This window comes from Chrysemys picta, chromosome 1 (genome assembly GCF_011386835.1).
Source record: "Chrysemys picta bellii isolate R12L10 chromosome 1, ASM1138683v2, whole genome shotgun sequence".
Taxonomy (NCBI): Eukaryota; Metazoa; Chordata; order Testudines; family Emydidae; genus Chrysemys; species Chrysemys picta.
Window position 1 is genome coordinate 207,612,346 of NC_088791.1, and position 12,838 is coordinate 207,625,183.

Consider the following 12,838-nt stretch of genomic DNA (forward strand, 5'->3'; position numbering starts at 1 on the left):
AAATCTTTTCAAATAAATGGGTGAAAAAAATTTACATTGGCAAAACAACCTATTTTCCCAAAACTTCATTCTTGGAACTAGAATGAACATTTTTCTGAAAGGTACACACTCATCAACAGCGCAAAGCAGAGAGCAAGCATGAAAAATTTCACCAGAACATTTAAAAATGGGAAAAAGATTATAAGGAACTGAAAACAGGGTATTAGAATGGAAAGTGTTAAGCAATGTTAATGAAAGGTGTTGTAGCAAGCTCCACCTATAATATATATAATGCTGTTTTGTTTCACTAATGGATCATCAATAAAAAGGCTGTGCAATTTAAAAACAATTAAAAATAAAACTCAGGAGGATACACTTTCATTTAAATAGTGACTGGTTAGCAGAGAGATACGTATTTTCCTTAAACATTAATGACCTATAACTGAGTTCTAAAATATCTTTCTTTGATCACTTTGCTTTCAAGTTGGGAAAAACAAACTCTTTTAATTCTCATTTTTTGAATTCATGAGAGTTCAAGATTGTTCTTAAAATTAATGGTGATAGAAAAGCATGACAAACTAATTTAAGTATGTGTAAGGAGCATAAATTAAATTGCCTCTTTATTTTTCAAACTGTTTTCTCCATTGATGAGGTTGTTCATATTTAGGGATGTTATTAATCCAGTCATTCAGTATTTATTTTCAGTAGCCAGCTTTGTCCCAGAATGAATCCTTATGTGGGTGAGATTGAATCAGGCTAGTGTAAAGGGGCAATAGGTGAAGGAGAGGAAGGGGTTCTTTATATCAGCATGGGATATGGGCTAATAGAAGGGTACACAAGATGGCAGCCCTCCACACGTTGGAGTAGTGGGAAGGAGTTGATGGGTTTCTTTGCAATATGGATGGAAGTGGGAAGAAGCCAGCTCTGGTGGACGTAAGGCATTAGGCATTATGATACAATTTTTAATTACATTATCATATAGTGCTTTTGTGTAAGACTCCTGCCTCAGTTAGTACATAGAATGGATGGTGCTTAGTGAGCAGCTTTTCAATGTTTTATCTTCCGTCTTCAGTGTGTGGCCCCATGTCTTATTTACTGTACACACCTCACACAGTGATTAGAGTACAATATTAATTGCCTCAGATGCAGTGTTGCTGCACAAAGAAAGTTGTTGGGCTCAGCATTAGTGTGCTTAACTATCCATGGGAAAATTCATCATAGTTTCCAAAAAGGGGGTTTGGCTCCTCTTCTGAGTCATAAGGAAAGATTTCTAATTCAGCTGTTGCCATTTAACATGACACACATGTCTTCAAATGGGAGGGGAGTAGCTTTTAGTTATTCCCCATTCTGGAGGTGAACTAGTTCAGACTTAATTTGTATAAAATTTCAAAATTAAATTATGTGATTTTTATCAGTACAGAAAAATCTTAGACAAATTGACATGATAAGCAATACATTAATCGTAACTATAAATATTGAGAGGAATAAGAAAGATATATCATATATTGTAAATATACAAACTGCAAGGCAGACATGCATACAAAAATACAAGCCAGCAGGAAAGTACAAACTAGTTTGACTAAAGAGTTAAAATTCACATATTTTTCCTATGCAGGTGACAGAAAAAAAACAAGAGTTAGAGAAATGTTTGAAATTGTCCCGGAAGCTACGAAAGGAAATGAATGCTCTGACAGAGTGGCTGGCAGTGACAGATGCAGAATTGACAAAGAGATCAGCGGTGGAGGGAATGCCTACTAATTTGGATGCTGAAGTTGCCTGGGGCAAGGTAATAATATAGAGTACTGTACATTTACATATGCTTCACTTACATTTAGCTTTCTTGAATATGCATAAAACAGTGACAGAAATCTGGAAACTTGATTAGTTGAAAATTGTGAACAACATTGTTACATCATTATGATAACATTGTGAATTTAAAAGGTTTTAAGCGTCATATTATTGCACATATCAGTAATACGTTAAACCTGTCGGATAGCAGTCATATTTTAGTGAGGTATGTTGTTCTCACAGAACAAGAATTTGAGTTTAGGGTGATTAAAATCAATCTATACATGTAGATAATGCTATTATTTGGCATAAATTGTTAGGCCTTAAATTTCCAGTTAAAAACTTGGGGAGTGTGGGGGAAGCTATTTACTAACGTTATTGAGATTTGAAACCCACAGCTATTCCAAAGACCAATACTACTAGAAAAACAACTATCATGTATTTATAGTTTCTCAAGCATGGAGTCCCATTGACATTCCATTAACTGTGAAACTCATTGGAAGTATCTATGTGTTTGAGTCATTATTTGTAGTTTCAGTCTCCTGACATAAGACAATGCCATTATTTTTAAAGTTAAGCTCTCAAAGCTTTTAAGGTGCTCACTCAGTTAATACAACATTTTTGTTCACTATAATTTGATATGGTCAAAGAAATTGCAGACTGCATTTTCACTAGGCCAGCAGACACATCAAACATCACGCATCATGTATGCCTGCTAAAATGTATCTGAGGGTGAAATAAATAACCTAAAATAGCAAAGCCTTTCTAAGATAAATCTTGTTTGAAAATAGCTCCCCAATCTTACTGATCAAGGCCAAGCTGAATTACTTGAATTTCTAATGCAGTCTTTCCATTTTTTGCAGATAACAGGACTGATAAAATATCAGCAGAATAAATATTGTTTTATATATGTTCAGCCATCCCACATCACAACAGTGCTTTTTTTTGTTTGTTTTTTGCTGTGGGTGCTCTAGTTTTCCCTTCTTATTTGTGACTCTCAAACTTTTTCTTCTTAAAGTAATTTTATCCCTGACTCTAGGGCTATCCATGAAATAAAATAAACAAATAAAATAAAAGGATCTACACTATAAAGGACATTAAAAAGCATGCTCAAAAACAAAAAAAAACATTGAAATTGGGGGTGGTATGAAATACACAAAATCCTTTTGGCAAAATTGAAATAAAATATTTGTATGCATAACCGACCAACCTGTGTATACTTTACACTGCTTGCTTTTTTAATTTTACACAATAACTATAATTACATTGTAGTTACACCACAGTCAAAATGTAATTTGAGAGTAATAATCCATATTATTAATCTACTGGTTCTAGGATATTGTACTAGGTACACATATAAGAAAAAATATGTGTAATTACAGTGAAATGTATTGAAGATGAAACTAGATTTCGTACAGGGACCCACACAAGGTAAAATAACACCATCTGCTTACAGCTGCTATAGTCTAAAGAACATACTGCTTTTATTATTGGAACAGCAAACTCAAAAATGGTGACAAAACCCCCACCCACAAACAGGAAGTAAGGTCAAAGAGTGAAACAGATATCCAGCTCATAATATTCTGAGTCACTCAATTAGCGCTTTAATAGCCACTTTGATGTAGTAAAGAATTAATTTTGTTATATAGTTGAACTTCTGGTTATATGTATGTTTGGTAATCACAAGTATCAAAAAGTATAACCACGATGTTGCTACCATTTAATTACTGTCACCATATCCAAATAAGAACATGCACAAAACCAATCATCATCATTACAGACATGCATATAAAATCTGACATAGATGAATCTTTTAAGGGTTTGGTTTAAATATGCATTCAAAATTTTGGCAAAGAAACTGCAAAACTCCATTTAGCTACCCCTTTTCTGTAACTTTCACTTCATGCAGGTATCTCACCCCTTGAGTCTATCTTTACCTTTTCAGCTGCGAAGTGTGCTTATTTTTTTGTGCAAGCCATACAAAATAACTGAGTTTTAATTATGTGAAACTCAGTGATCAGTATATTCAAACTATACATATCTTCTGATTATGCCCATATCCAAAGCTTAAGCTAGTCATTCAACAACATGCAAGAAACAAGGAGAACTCTGAAGCTATATTGTTATATATAAATTGTAGATGCTTACAGGCCAACATTTTTCTAATTCCCCCTGCTCTCCCCCCCCACCCCCCGCCCGATTAGTTTTGTTCAGTAGACCTGTGCCTAAAAAAAAGTGAAAGATCTTACTGAACTTCACCTTGTACTGTAGATATATACGGACACCATTGTATATACTCCTTGAGAAGAGTGCAGTGGATATGGGGTTTGGAACAAGATTTGGTTTTGATTTACCTTTTTTTTAATAACTACTTAACCATATGACGTGACCTGAGCCTTTTTTCCTTAGTTTGAAAGGTTAATCTTCTAGTGGCATATGCTTTGCTGCCACACTAATCAAGTGAATAGGAAAAGGATTTGCCTCTGTTTGTAAATGCTTTGAAAGGTGCATAAGCTTTTCTTGTCATCATCCTAGAATAATAATATACTTTTAAAATGTATCATCTAGAATCACAGCAAGAGACATTTGAGAATGTGATTCTAATTATTTATTATTATTATTTATTTTACTTTTAAGTTTACCCCTGGTTTGTGAAACCCCCATTTCTACTCAGTATTTTTCATGTTCACCTACTTCTTTTTCCTGTGGTGAAGTCTATATATTACATCAGACTGCATGAAGTTTTGGTTAGTCCTGTGATCTCATCCTCCATAGCAAATGACAAATGTCAGATTTTCAAGGGAAGAAGTATGTAATCATGCAGAACTAGCCTGCCAATCACCTGGTGCATTTTCCAGTGAAGAAAACAAAAACACTGTTTGCTAATGCTGAACTACACAGTACCTTTCTGCTGAAATGGAGATGTAGCTGCATTACCATCTGCATATTTCCCTGTGTGCTCAGGGAAGCTAGTTTATTTTTTATTTTGCCAAATAATTCTGATGCATACACCCTTGAAGCAGGTTAAATGGAAAGGTTTGTCTTTAATTCATTTTAATTTAACTACTAGATATGAACCTTAATGCTCTAAAAGTTGCATAATTAGGGTTTGCGGTCTGCTGATTAGTGCAGTTACACAGTAGGAAGTTCTTGTTATGTCTTACTGTTGCTACAAACAGGTAGACCATTAAATTTTTTTCTCCCTAAGACAATCAAGAAAGGAAAGAAAAGTTCATTAAAATTTCATATACGAGAAATGTGCTGAATGGTTGAACCAACTTGAACTGTAATTAAAGTTGAACCAAGCCTGTGTTACTGTTTCTGCTAACCTGCAGAAATATTATATAGCACTGCATATTCTCATGAGGAAGTGATGCTTTAGTGGTTACACTAAAAAGCTGGTATCTAGAAAATCTTGGCTTCAAATCCAGCCTGAACCAATCACTTATTGTGTGACCTCCGACAAGTCACTTCACCTCTTTTTTGCTTCAATCAGCTCAGCTAAAAAAACACTGGGTGAAAACAGCAGGCCTTTATTGAAGTGTATATATGCAGACCAGGCTGGGTTTATAATCCCATTACCAGGAATGTTCTGCTTGGAGAATTTTTAGCATGTATAAAGCAATATTTAAATAAATATACGGGCTTATTCTCCACCCCATACACCGTTTTTATACTTTTATCAACTCCTTTGATTTCAGTGAAATCACATCTCTGTAAAGGTGCTGTAGAGAGGAGAATTTGGCTCATTGAATGTATGATTCAATAAGCAGTAATTTTATGATGTGTGACAAATCCAGACCAGTGGGGTACAGGAGTCTGGTAGAGGGCAAATATACTGGTCACTGGATGAGTAGTTTTCTGTTCCCTGAGTGACCAGAGCAGGGGCTGCACTAGAGTAATCAGGAACCTGCTAGAACCAGTTAAGGCAGGCAGGCTAATTAGGACATCTGGAGCCAATTAAGAAGAAGCTTCTAGAATCAATTAAGGCAGGCTAATCAGGGCACCTGGGAGCTCACTTCAGTTTGTGGTGTGAGTGTGAGGGCTGGAAGCAAGAGGCGCAAGGAGCCGAGAGGGTGTGCTGCTGGAGGACTGAGGAACACAAGCGTTATCAGACACCAGGAGGAAGGTCCTGTGGTGAGAATAAGGAAGGTGTTTGGAGGGGGCCATGGGGAAGTAGCCCAGGGAGTTGTAGCTGTCATGCAGCTGTTACAGGAGGCACTATAGACAGCTGCAGCCCACAGGGCCCTGGGCTGGATCCCGGAGTAGAGGGCGGGCCTGGGTTCCCGCCAAACCTCCCAAGTCACCTGTACTGTGGGTTCTTCCAGAGGGGAAGGTCTTTGGGCTGTTCCCCAACCCACATGGTGAATCTCTGAGGCAAGAAAATCTGCCAATAAGTGCAGGACCCACCAAGATAGAGGAGGAACTTTGTCACAGATGTAATAAGTATTAATTCTTCAAAGACATATTTTCCAATAAAGGATTATTAATGTTTCATAGCACTGTGAAGAGATTATAAATCCTGCAAGGACTGCTGTAATTGAGCATTTTAAAATTATTTTTAAAGATATAGAGAAATTCTCAGGCAATACTTGGTTGAACTGGAGTTGAATCTGTGCAGACAAAACCAATGACTGTTTCAAATCTGCTTTAAAAGAAGGTTGAAAAAAGATTTAAAACATAAACAACTTATAATCTTTGGGAAGCCTGGATATTAATGTTTCGCTTTAATACATCTATATCTATTGTGACAAAATCAGGCCAGACAGTTCTGAAAAGGTGACTGAAGACAAGTAAATCAGTCATAGAATGTTAGTCTTTTTTCCTATGAACTGAAAAGAGATTACCTTGGATTAATTATAGACACCTGAGTCCAATTAAAGGGCAACCTATAACCTTTAAAAACCTCTTCCAATTGGGAGAGAGGAGAGAGAAAAGGTGAGAAGCAAGCTGGAGAAGGTTTATGGGCAGCAAAGGGAAAAGGCATCTCCTAGGTAAAAAGCTGTTTCCCTTTAGAAGGGAAACCTGGTGTTTGTGTTTGGGGAATGGGGCCTTGGTTCCCAATGTAGCTGAGCCCAGAATAAGTTGGAAAGGGTGACCGGTGATTGTAGCCAGCATAAGAAGAGGCACTCTTCCAGTTGGAGTTAGGAAATGCATTTTTATTTGTGTGTCTGTATTTAAATAAATCTCTCAGGTCAACCCTATGGCCTATCCTGTAAACATTGTTAAAAAACAAACAAACAAAAAAAACCCACAGAATTAAGTCTTTAAACTTATTTTATTGATCTCAAAGACAGAAAATATTTGCCAAGCTGTGTTAGGCACTGTGATTCAGAATATTTCTATTTAATTTATACTCATTACTATTATACACTCTGATTAATGCACTGGCAGTCCAATATTGATGGCACTAGGATTTTATAATTAAGAATTAAACCTTTGGAGCAAGACTGATTTACTCCAGGGCCCCCAATTCTGGAAGGAGAAATGTTGAGCCTTGACATGATGAAAGAGGTGGTTGTCACAGTACAGAGAGAAAGAGAGAGTGCATGTTATGGGGTTTTATAGATAATATGAATTATCAAGGACTTTCATGAATTACACACAGGAAAATGTGAAGATCTGGAAAGTAGAGAGCCCAAACAGAGAAGTCATCCTAGATCTACTTCTTAACAATATGGTAATGTTCAATGAGGGCCTGATGCTCTTACCTTAATTTCAATGGAACCTTTCAGAAAATAAGAGTACATCATGAATAAGGGTGCTAGAATCAGGTGTGGGAGTGTGTGATTAATGAGGCATCTTGGTACGCCTTGTAATGTACTACTATTGGTAAGGTGAGCATTTGGCTCCATCTTCCTCCTGCTGAAGTTAATGGCAAATCCCCAATTAACTGCTGTAGGAGGAGGTTTGGGCCAGGAAAAGGCCATTGTGGAGAAATATTTAGAAAACACTAACTTTCGGAAGTTAGAAAAGAAAGGGGAAAACATCAGTGGTGATAGCCATGTGAAAACTGGACACGTGCTATGGTGGATATAATTGACCAGAGAGATGACAATCCCTTTCTGTACAGCACTATTCAGCTCTATTCTTCATTACTGCAGTCCATTCAGTTTCAGTACCAGAGGTTATAAAGCAGAGGGATTGTCCAACCAGAAGTAGGATATGAAATTAAGTAAAGACAAATTTAATCTGAAATTTAAGAAAAAAACATCCTAAAACTGATATTTGACTGCAAAAAAGTCTCCTTAGGAAATAGTGAAAGCCTGCTTAAGTCACATAAAATTAGACACACTATTCTGTACACAACAGTCATGCCCTCTTACAGGGAAGGGACAAGCTAGTTTTTTTTTTCCATTTTGTACAATTCTATTCTAAAAAAGTATAACTTACAACAGGAAAAAGAAAAAAATGTTAGAAATAATTTTGTAACTAAAAGAATTAAACAGTAAAAAAAAGTTTTAACAAGAGGTTGTGGAATTGCTATCATGGAAGACATTGAAGTCTCTGGGATTTACCTAAGCTTTTAAAGCCAGATTTGTCTGATAAAATATTTGATTGCTGTGGTATTGTGTTTTCAGAATGGAAATGCCATAGCATTACCAAGAAAACTTCCATATCAGATCCAACTGCTAGGGCATTAATATAATATTTTAGCTTAGAGTGTATAATAATAATGAGTATAAATTAAATCAAAATACACTGAATCACAGTGGCTAATGTAGCTTGCAATATATTTTCTGTCAGTGAGATCAACGAAATAAAATGTGCTAAAAAAATTGTGCCAAATGATTCATAGCTAAGGGCCAGAACACAGTCAAAATAATAGATGTGCTATAAATAAATAAATAAATTCCTGGACTGATATAATAAAAAGGATATCATGTCAACGTCTGAGTAATACAGTATTCCCACTTGTGAGAATTAAGCAACCTAACTTCCTTCCTTTATAGGGTTTCTGTGAGTTATTAGGATCACTTGGGGGATTTATATATCCAGCGTGAAATCATACAGAATCTTTCATCCATCATGTCTTGCTTGTGAATTTTTAAAGGAAATATAATAATGACTGATGCAATTAAAGTATTATCCTCGATACTATTTTAGTCACGGTCCTAGTGCTCTTGCAAAATGAACAAACACAGCTTAATTTGATGTATACTACTACTTCATCATCATTATAAAATATAATTGAAGAAGCCTAAACACCACATTTCAAAGGAAGCCTTCACTGTACAGTTTCATGTTAAAGATTTCCTTGCTCCTCCTTATCCTTTGTTGTTTTATTTTTATAACTTTATTTAGAAAATGTCCAAAATGTATTTATAAGCATGTCCACAAAATTGCTTTTTAAAGGAAATATTAGAGAACATACAAAATGACGTGTACTAAAGATCTGACTGTATATATTTGCACATACACTTACACTCACAGACTATATTAGAAGACAGTTATTTATGTTATAAAGTTAAACCCTCAAAAGTTAGAAAATGCCAGACTTACGGTTGTCTGTGAAAGCTTAATTCTATTGTGCATCCAACATGTGCACTTAATGCAGTAGAGGAAAAAATGTATATGATCATGTAATTAATGTTTTTATCATAATACACAAGGTGACTGAATTAATGTTATCTGAACAACTATAACTTGGTATTTCCTAACTTTTAGTGCTTGACTCTGCAACCTAAATATGCATTCTTTTAATATAGTTTTTGTGTGTAATTTTAAGTTTTAAGTAAAATAAATATACCAAATGTTGCAAAGGGGTCATTACACATGTATCTCAATCTTGCTATATATATAAAATCTGTTAAAAGTACATATTTTGTTTTGTGCTAGTGTAAAAAAAATGCTAAAGTTGTCTGATTTTATTACCGTGGAAAAATATACACAGAGTAACAGTGAATGGAGATGGGGGTGGATTCTGAATTTCATATTTAAAAAAAATGACTAGATAAATGAAATTATGTAGTAACTGAAGGACGTAGATTTTCAGTGAACCCAGTCCAGCATTTCTGATGAAACGTATAGGATGGAATTTTGACCCCACTGAAATAATGGGAGTTTTGCTGTTGATTTCAATATAGTTTGGCAAGCTGTCTTATCTTACTCAGGGTCAGCATTTGGGAGCAGGTGTTGCTTAATTACCTCTGATGGAATGTTCAGTCTGTTTCTTACAGTGGTTAACATATGAGATTGGTACTTCTGGTTATTGTCTGGGTACCCAGAGCACTTGGTAATTGGAACAACAGCTTTTTATATTTGAAGGGGAAAAAAATTGGTCAAGACCTCAGTATTTGAGAGAGAGAGAGAGAGAGAGAGAGAGACGACTCCAGCTCAGCTCAACTTAGAAGCTCAACAGACTAGACTTTGAGTCACAACTTGAAGGGCATATCTGACTTTGAACTGCAGTTTTAATTAGTGGAGATTTGACTTAATAGTGTAAAAATTATCTGCCTGTTTAAAGGTTAAATTGTGATTAGCCAAAGCTTGTCGTTCCAGTTGGGATTAAAGTTTGTGTATTATGGAGGGGATGGTCATCAAGATTGCCCTGAGTTTTTCATAAAAAAACATATAGTCATAAGTAATAATGAACACGTCTCAAAGGTTTCATTCAAAACATGTTCAAACTCTGGACGGGCTAAACCGTTCAGAGTAAATAGAAACTGACCTGAACCTTCACCCAAAGCTGGAGCCAAGCAGTATTCTTTGTTCAAAATAAATTGAGTATTTTTTTTCCCCCAAGAGCAGAAGAGATAAAATAGTGCTAGAAAAGATTGTCTTTACATTTCTTCCAGACTAACTGGAAACTGGCAAAATCTCAAACCTCTGTTTCAAGTCCCAAGTTTTGCTTTTACTGAGAACACATTAATATAAGCTTAATAATGTGGGATTATATGAGATGTGGTGGATATTGGCTGTAAATTTGGTTCTACGTCAGTAAGGACATTGGCCTTTTGGATGCAGGAAATGGTGGTTGACAGGTTTGTGCCAGTCCATCTCTTGATGGCCTGAGGCTCTGCTCCTTTATGTATTTAGGTATTCATGAAAATTCCTCAGTTCCTGCTCTCTTATTGGTGACTGCTCATTATAGCTGCTGTCTCCTCCACTCACTTTATTTTGTATGTCATTCCGAGCATTTTTTAACCATCTCACCATTCTGAGCTTTGCCATTTTGAGTTAGGTCTTTGTTCCCTAAACAGATAAAAGATGCAGACCTGCATCGTTTGAGCAGCAACGGCCAGCTTTGGGTCAGAAAGGAATTTTCCCTAACTGATTAGCTGTGGTATCAAGTGACAGTAAATTGAGCCACTTCCTGAGAATTCAGCAAATCCTAGCTGTGGCTACTGTTTAGTGCTGTATTTCTGTTTGTCTCTTCATACTAGTTTACATAGGGCTTATATTTGGGGTTTTTCCCTTGGTGAACTTCTGGCATCTTTATCGCAAATTTTAGTCAGAATAAGTACATTGGGTAAACTTGCATATCATTTTAAATCTAAGCACATAACAGGAATGAGAGAGACAATGAGCTGTTGGGAGGCTGGGCTGTACCACTATGTGCATATTTACGGCACCCCAGGTTTGATCTTCATTCTTACTGTGAGAAATGGGCCATTTGTGGAATTTTAGTCTGCAGGGTGCAGTCCCAAGTGATAGTACCTTACTACAGATAGGACTAAGAGGCCAGGGTTACAGATGAAAAAGACTGCATTGGATGTTGGGGGCGGGGGGAGGTTTCCCACAGTATTTAAAACTAATAATATTGCTATTCCTTTAGGATTGTGATACTGTAATGAAAAAAGTACTGACATTTTCAGTTTAGTTATCCTATAATATTGATTTGCATGGCGTTTTAATAGATAATTTTTCTTATTTAAAAATTAGCTATTAGGCTTTTGTCTTAAATAATAAAACTTCTTACCATCATACAATTTGAACATCTTGCATGATACATTAGAACTATCTACTGTAATAGCAAGTAATACACGCTCTTTGAAATTAAGGTATTGGTCAAAAACTACTCTGAGGGTATGAGACATCTTTAAAATGTCTTTAGAGCTGGAAGAGTATGCTTTAATTTTGGACTATTCTGCATAGTAATAGTATAATAGCAAACCAGTGAAGGTGTTGTTGTTTTTTTCCTATTAGCATTCTGTTTTAACATTTTGTATTGTATAATCATAGTGTGGAGACAAATATAATTTTTAATTTCTTGAGGTGTTCTATTTCCAGACGGCCTTTCATATTTACTAAGTAATTATCCCGGGCACACTTTCCACAGGCAACACAGAAGGAGATTGAAAAACGCCAGCTCCATCTAAAGAGCATCAGTGATCTAGGAGAGGGTTTGAGGACGGTGCTTAAGGAAAAAGAAGGTCTAGTGGATGATAAGCTCAGCCTTCAGAAAAGTAACTGGATAGCAGTAACTTCACGAGCTGAGGAGTGGTTCAACCTATTGTTGGTAAGATAAAAGTATTTGTGCTTCTAGTTCACCATCACCAAATTATACTAAGCCTAAGTATATGGCTAGGTGTGGATGTCAATATTATGGGCTCAACCCCATTACATTGCACTTTTAGGCCCCATTAGAATACATGTATACATGGGTGCACTGTCACCACATTCTGTGTCGATATGTTCACTGACCTCAGTGGTGTTTTGTGGGTTGTAAACAAAGAATTTGGATGTGTGTGTGTGTGTGTGTGTGTGCAGAGTAACATATAGAGACTCACTGCTGGCATCTCTTCTTTTCTGCCTCACCAAGGCTCTGGGCTGTGCCCTGCTGTTGAGTCAGCGAGGCAAACGGGCAGTATTGTGAAGAGGAAGTAGCTTAGGGAACTGGTCAACTCTTGTTGTACTTTTCTGCAGCTATGCTGGATTATGGGAGTAGGTTAAAAAACTTAAATTCAGCTGGGCAATGTCATTTGCTCACACAGATAATAGGTGTGTGTGTGTGTGTGTGAGAGAGAGAGAGAGAGAGAGAGAGAGAGATTCCGTGTTTTAGAAGCTGTACTTGTATGAATATAGGATTCATAAAAATATGAGAAAATAATCCAAATTTTCCAAAAGA

At 36.2% G+C, this 12,838-nt stretch overlaps 1 protein-coding gene across 25 annotated transcripts in view; it reads left to right on the top strand.

The window, feature by feature from the left end:
- Positions 1 to 12,838, top strand: part of DMD (dystrophin) — a 2,010,563-nt gene that overhangs the window by 908,359 nt on the left and 1,089,366 nt on the right. For all 25 annotated transcript variants that reach the window (XM_065590838.1, XM_065590858.1, XM_065590878.1 and 22 more), the window contains 2 exons: positions 1,595 to 1,765; positions 12,050 to 12,229. In XM_065590838.1, the coding sequence (XP_065446910.1) occupies positions 1,595 to 1,765; positions 12,050 to 12,229 (351 nt within the window). The remainder of the gene's footprint in view (positions 1 to 1,594; positions 1,766 to 12,049; positions 12,230 to 12,838) is intronic.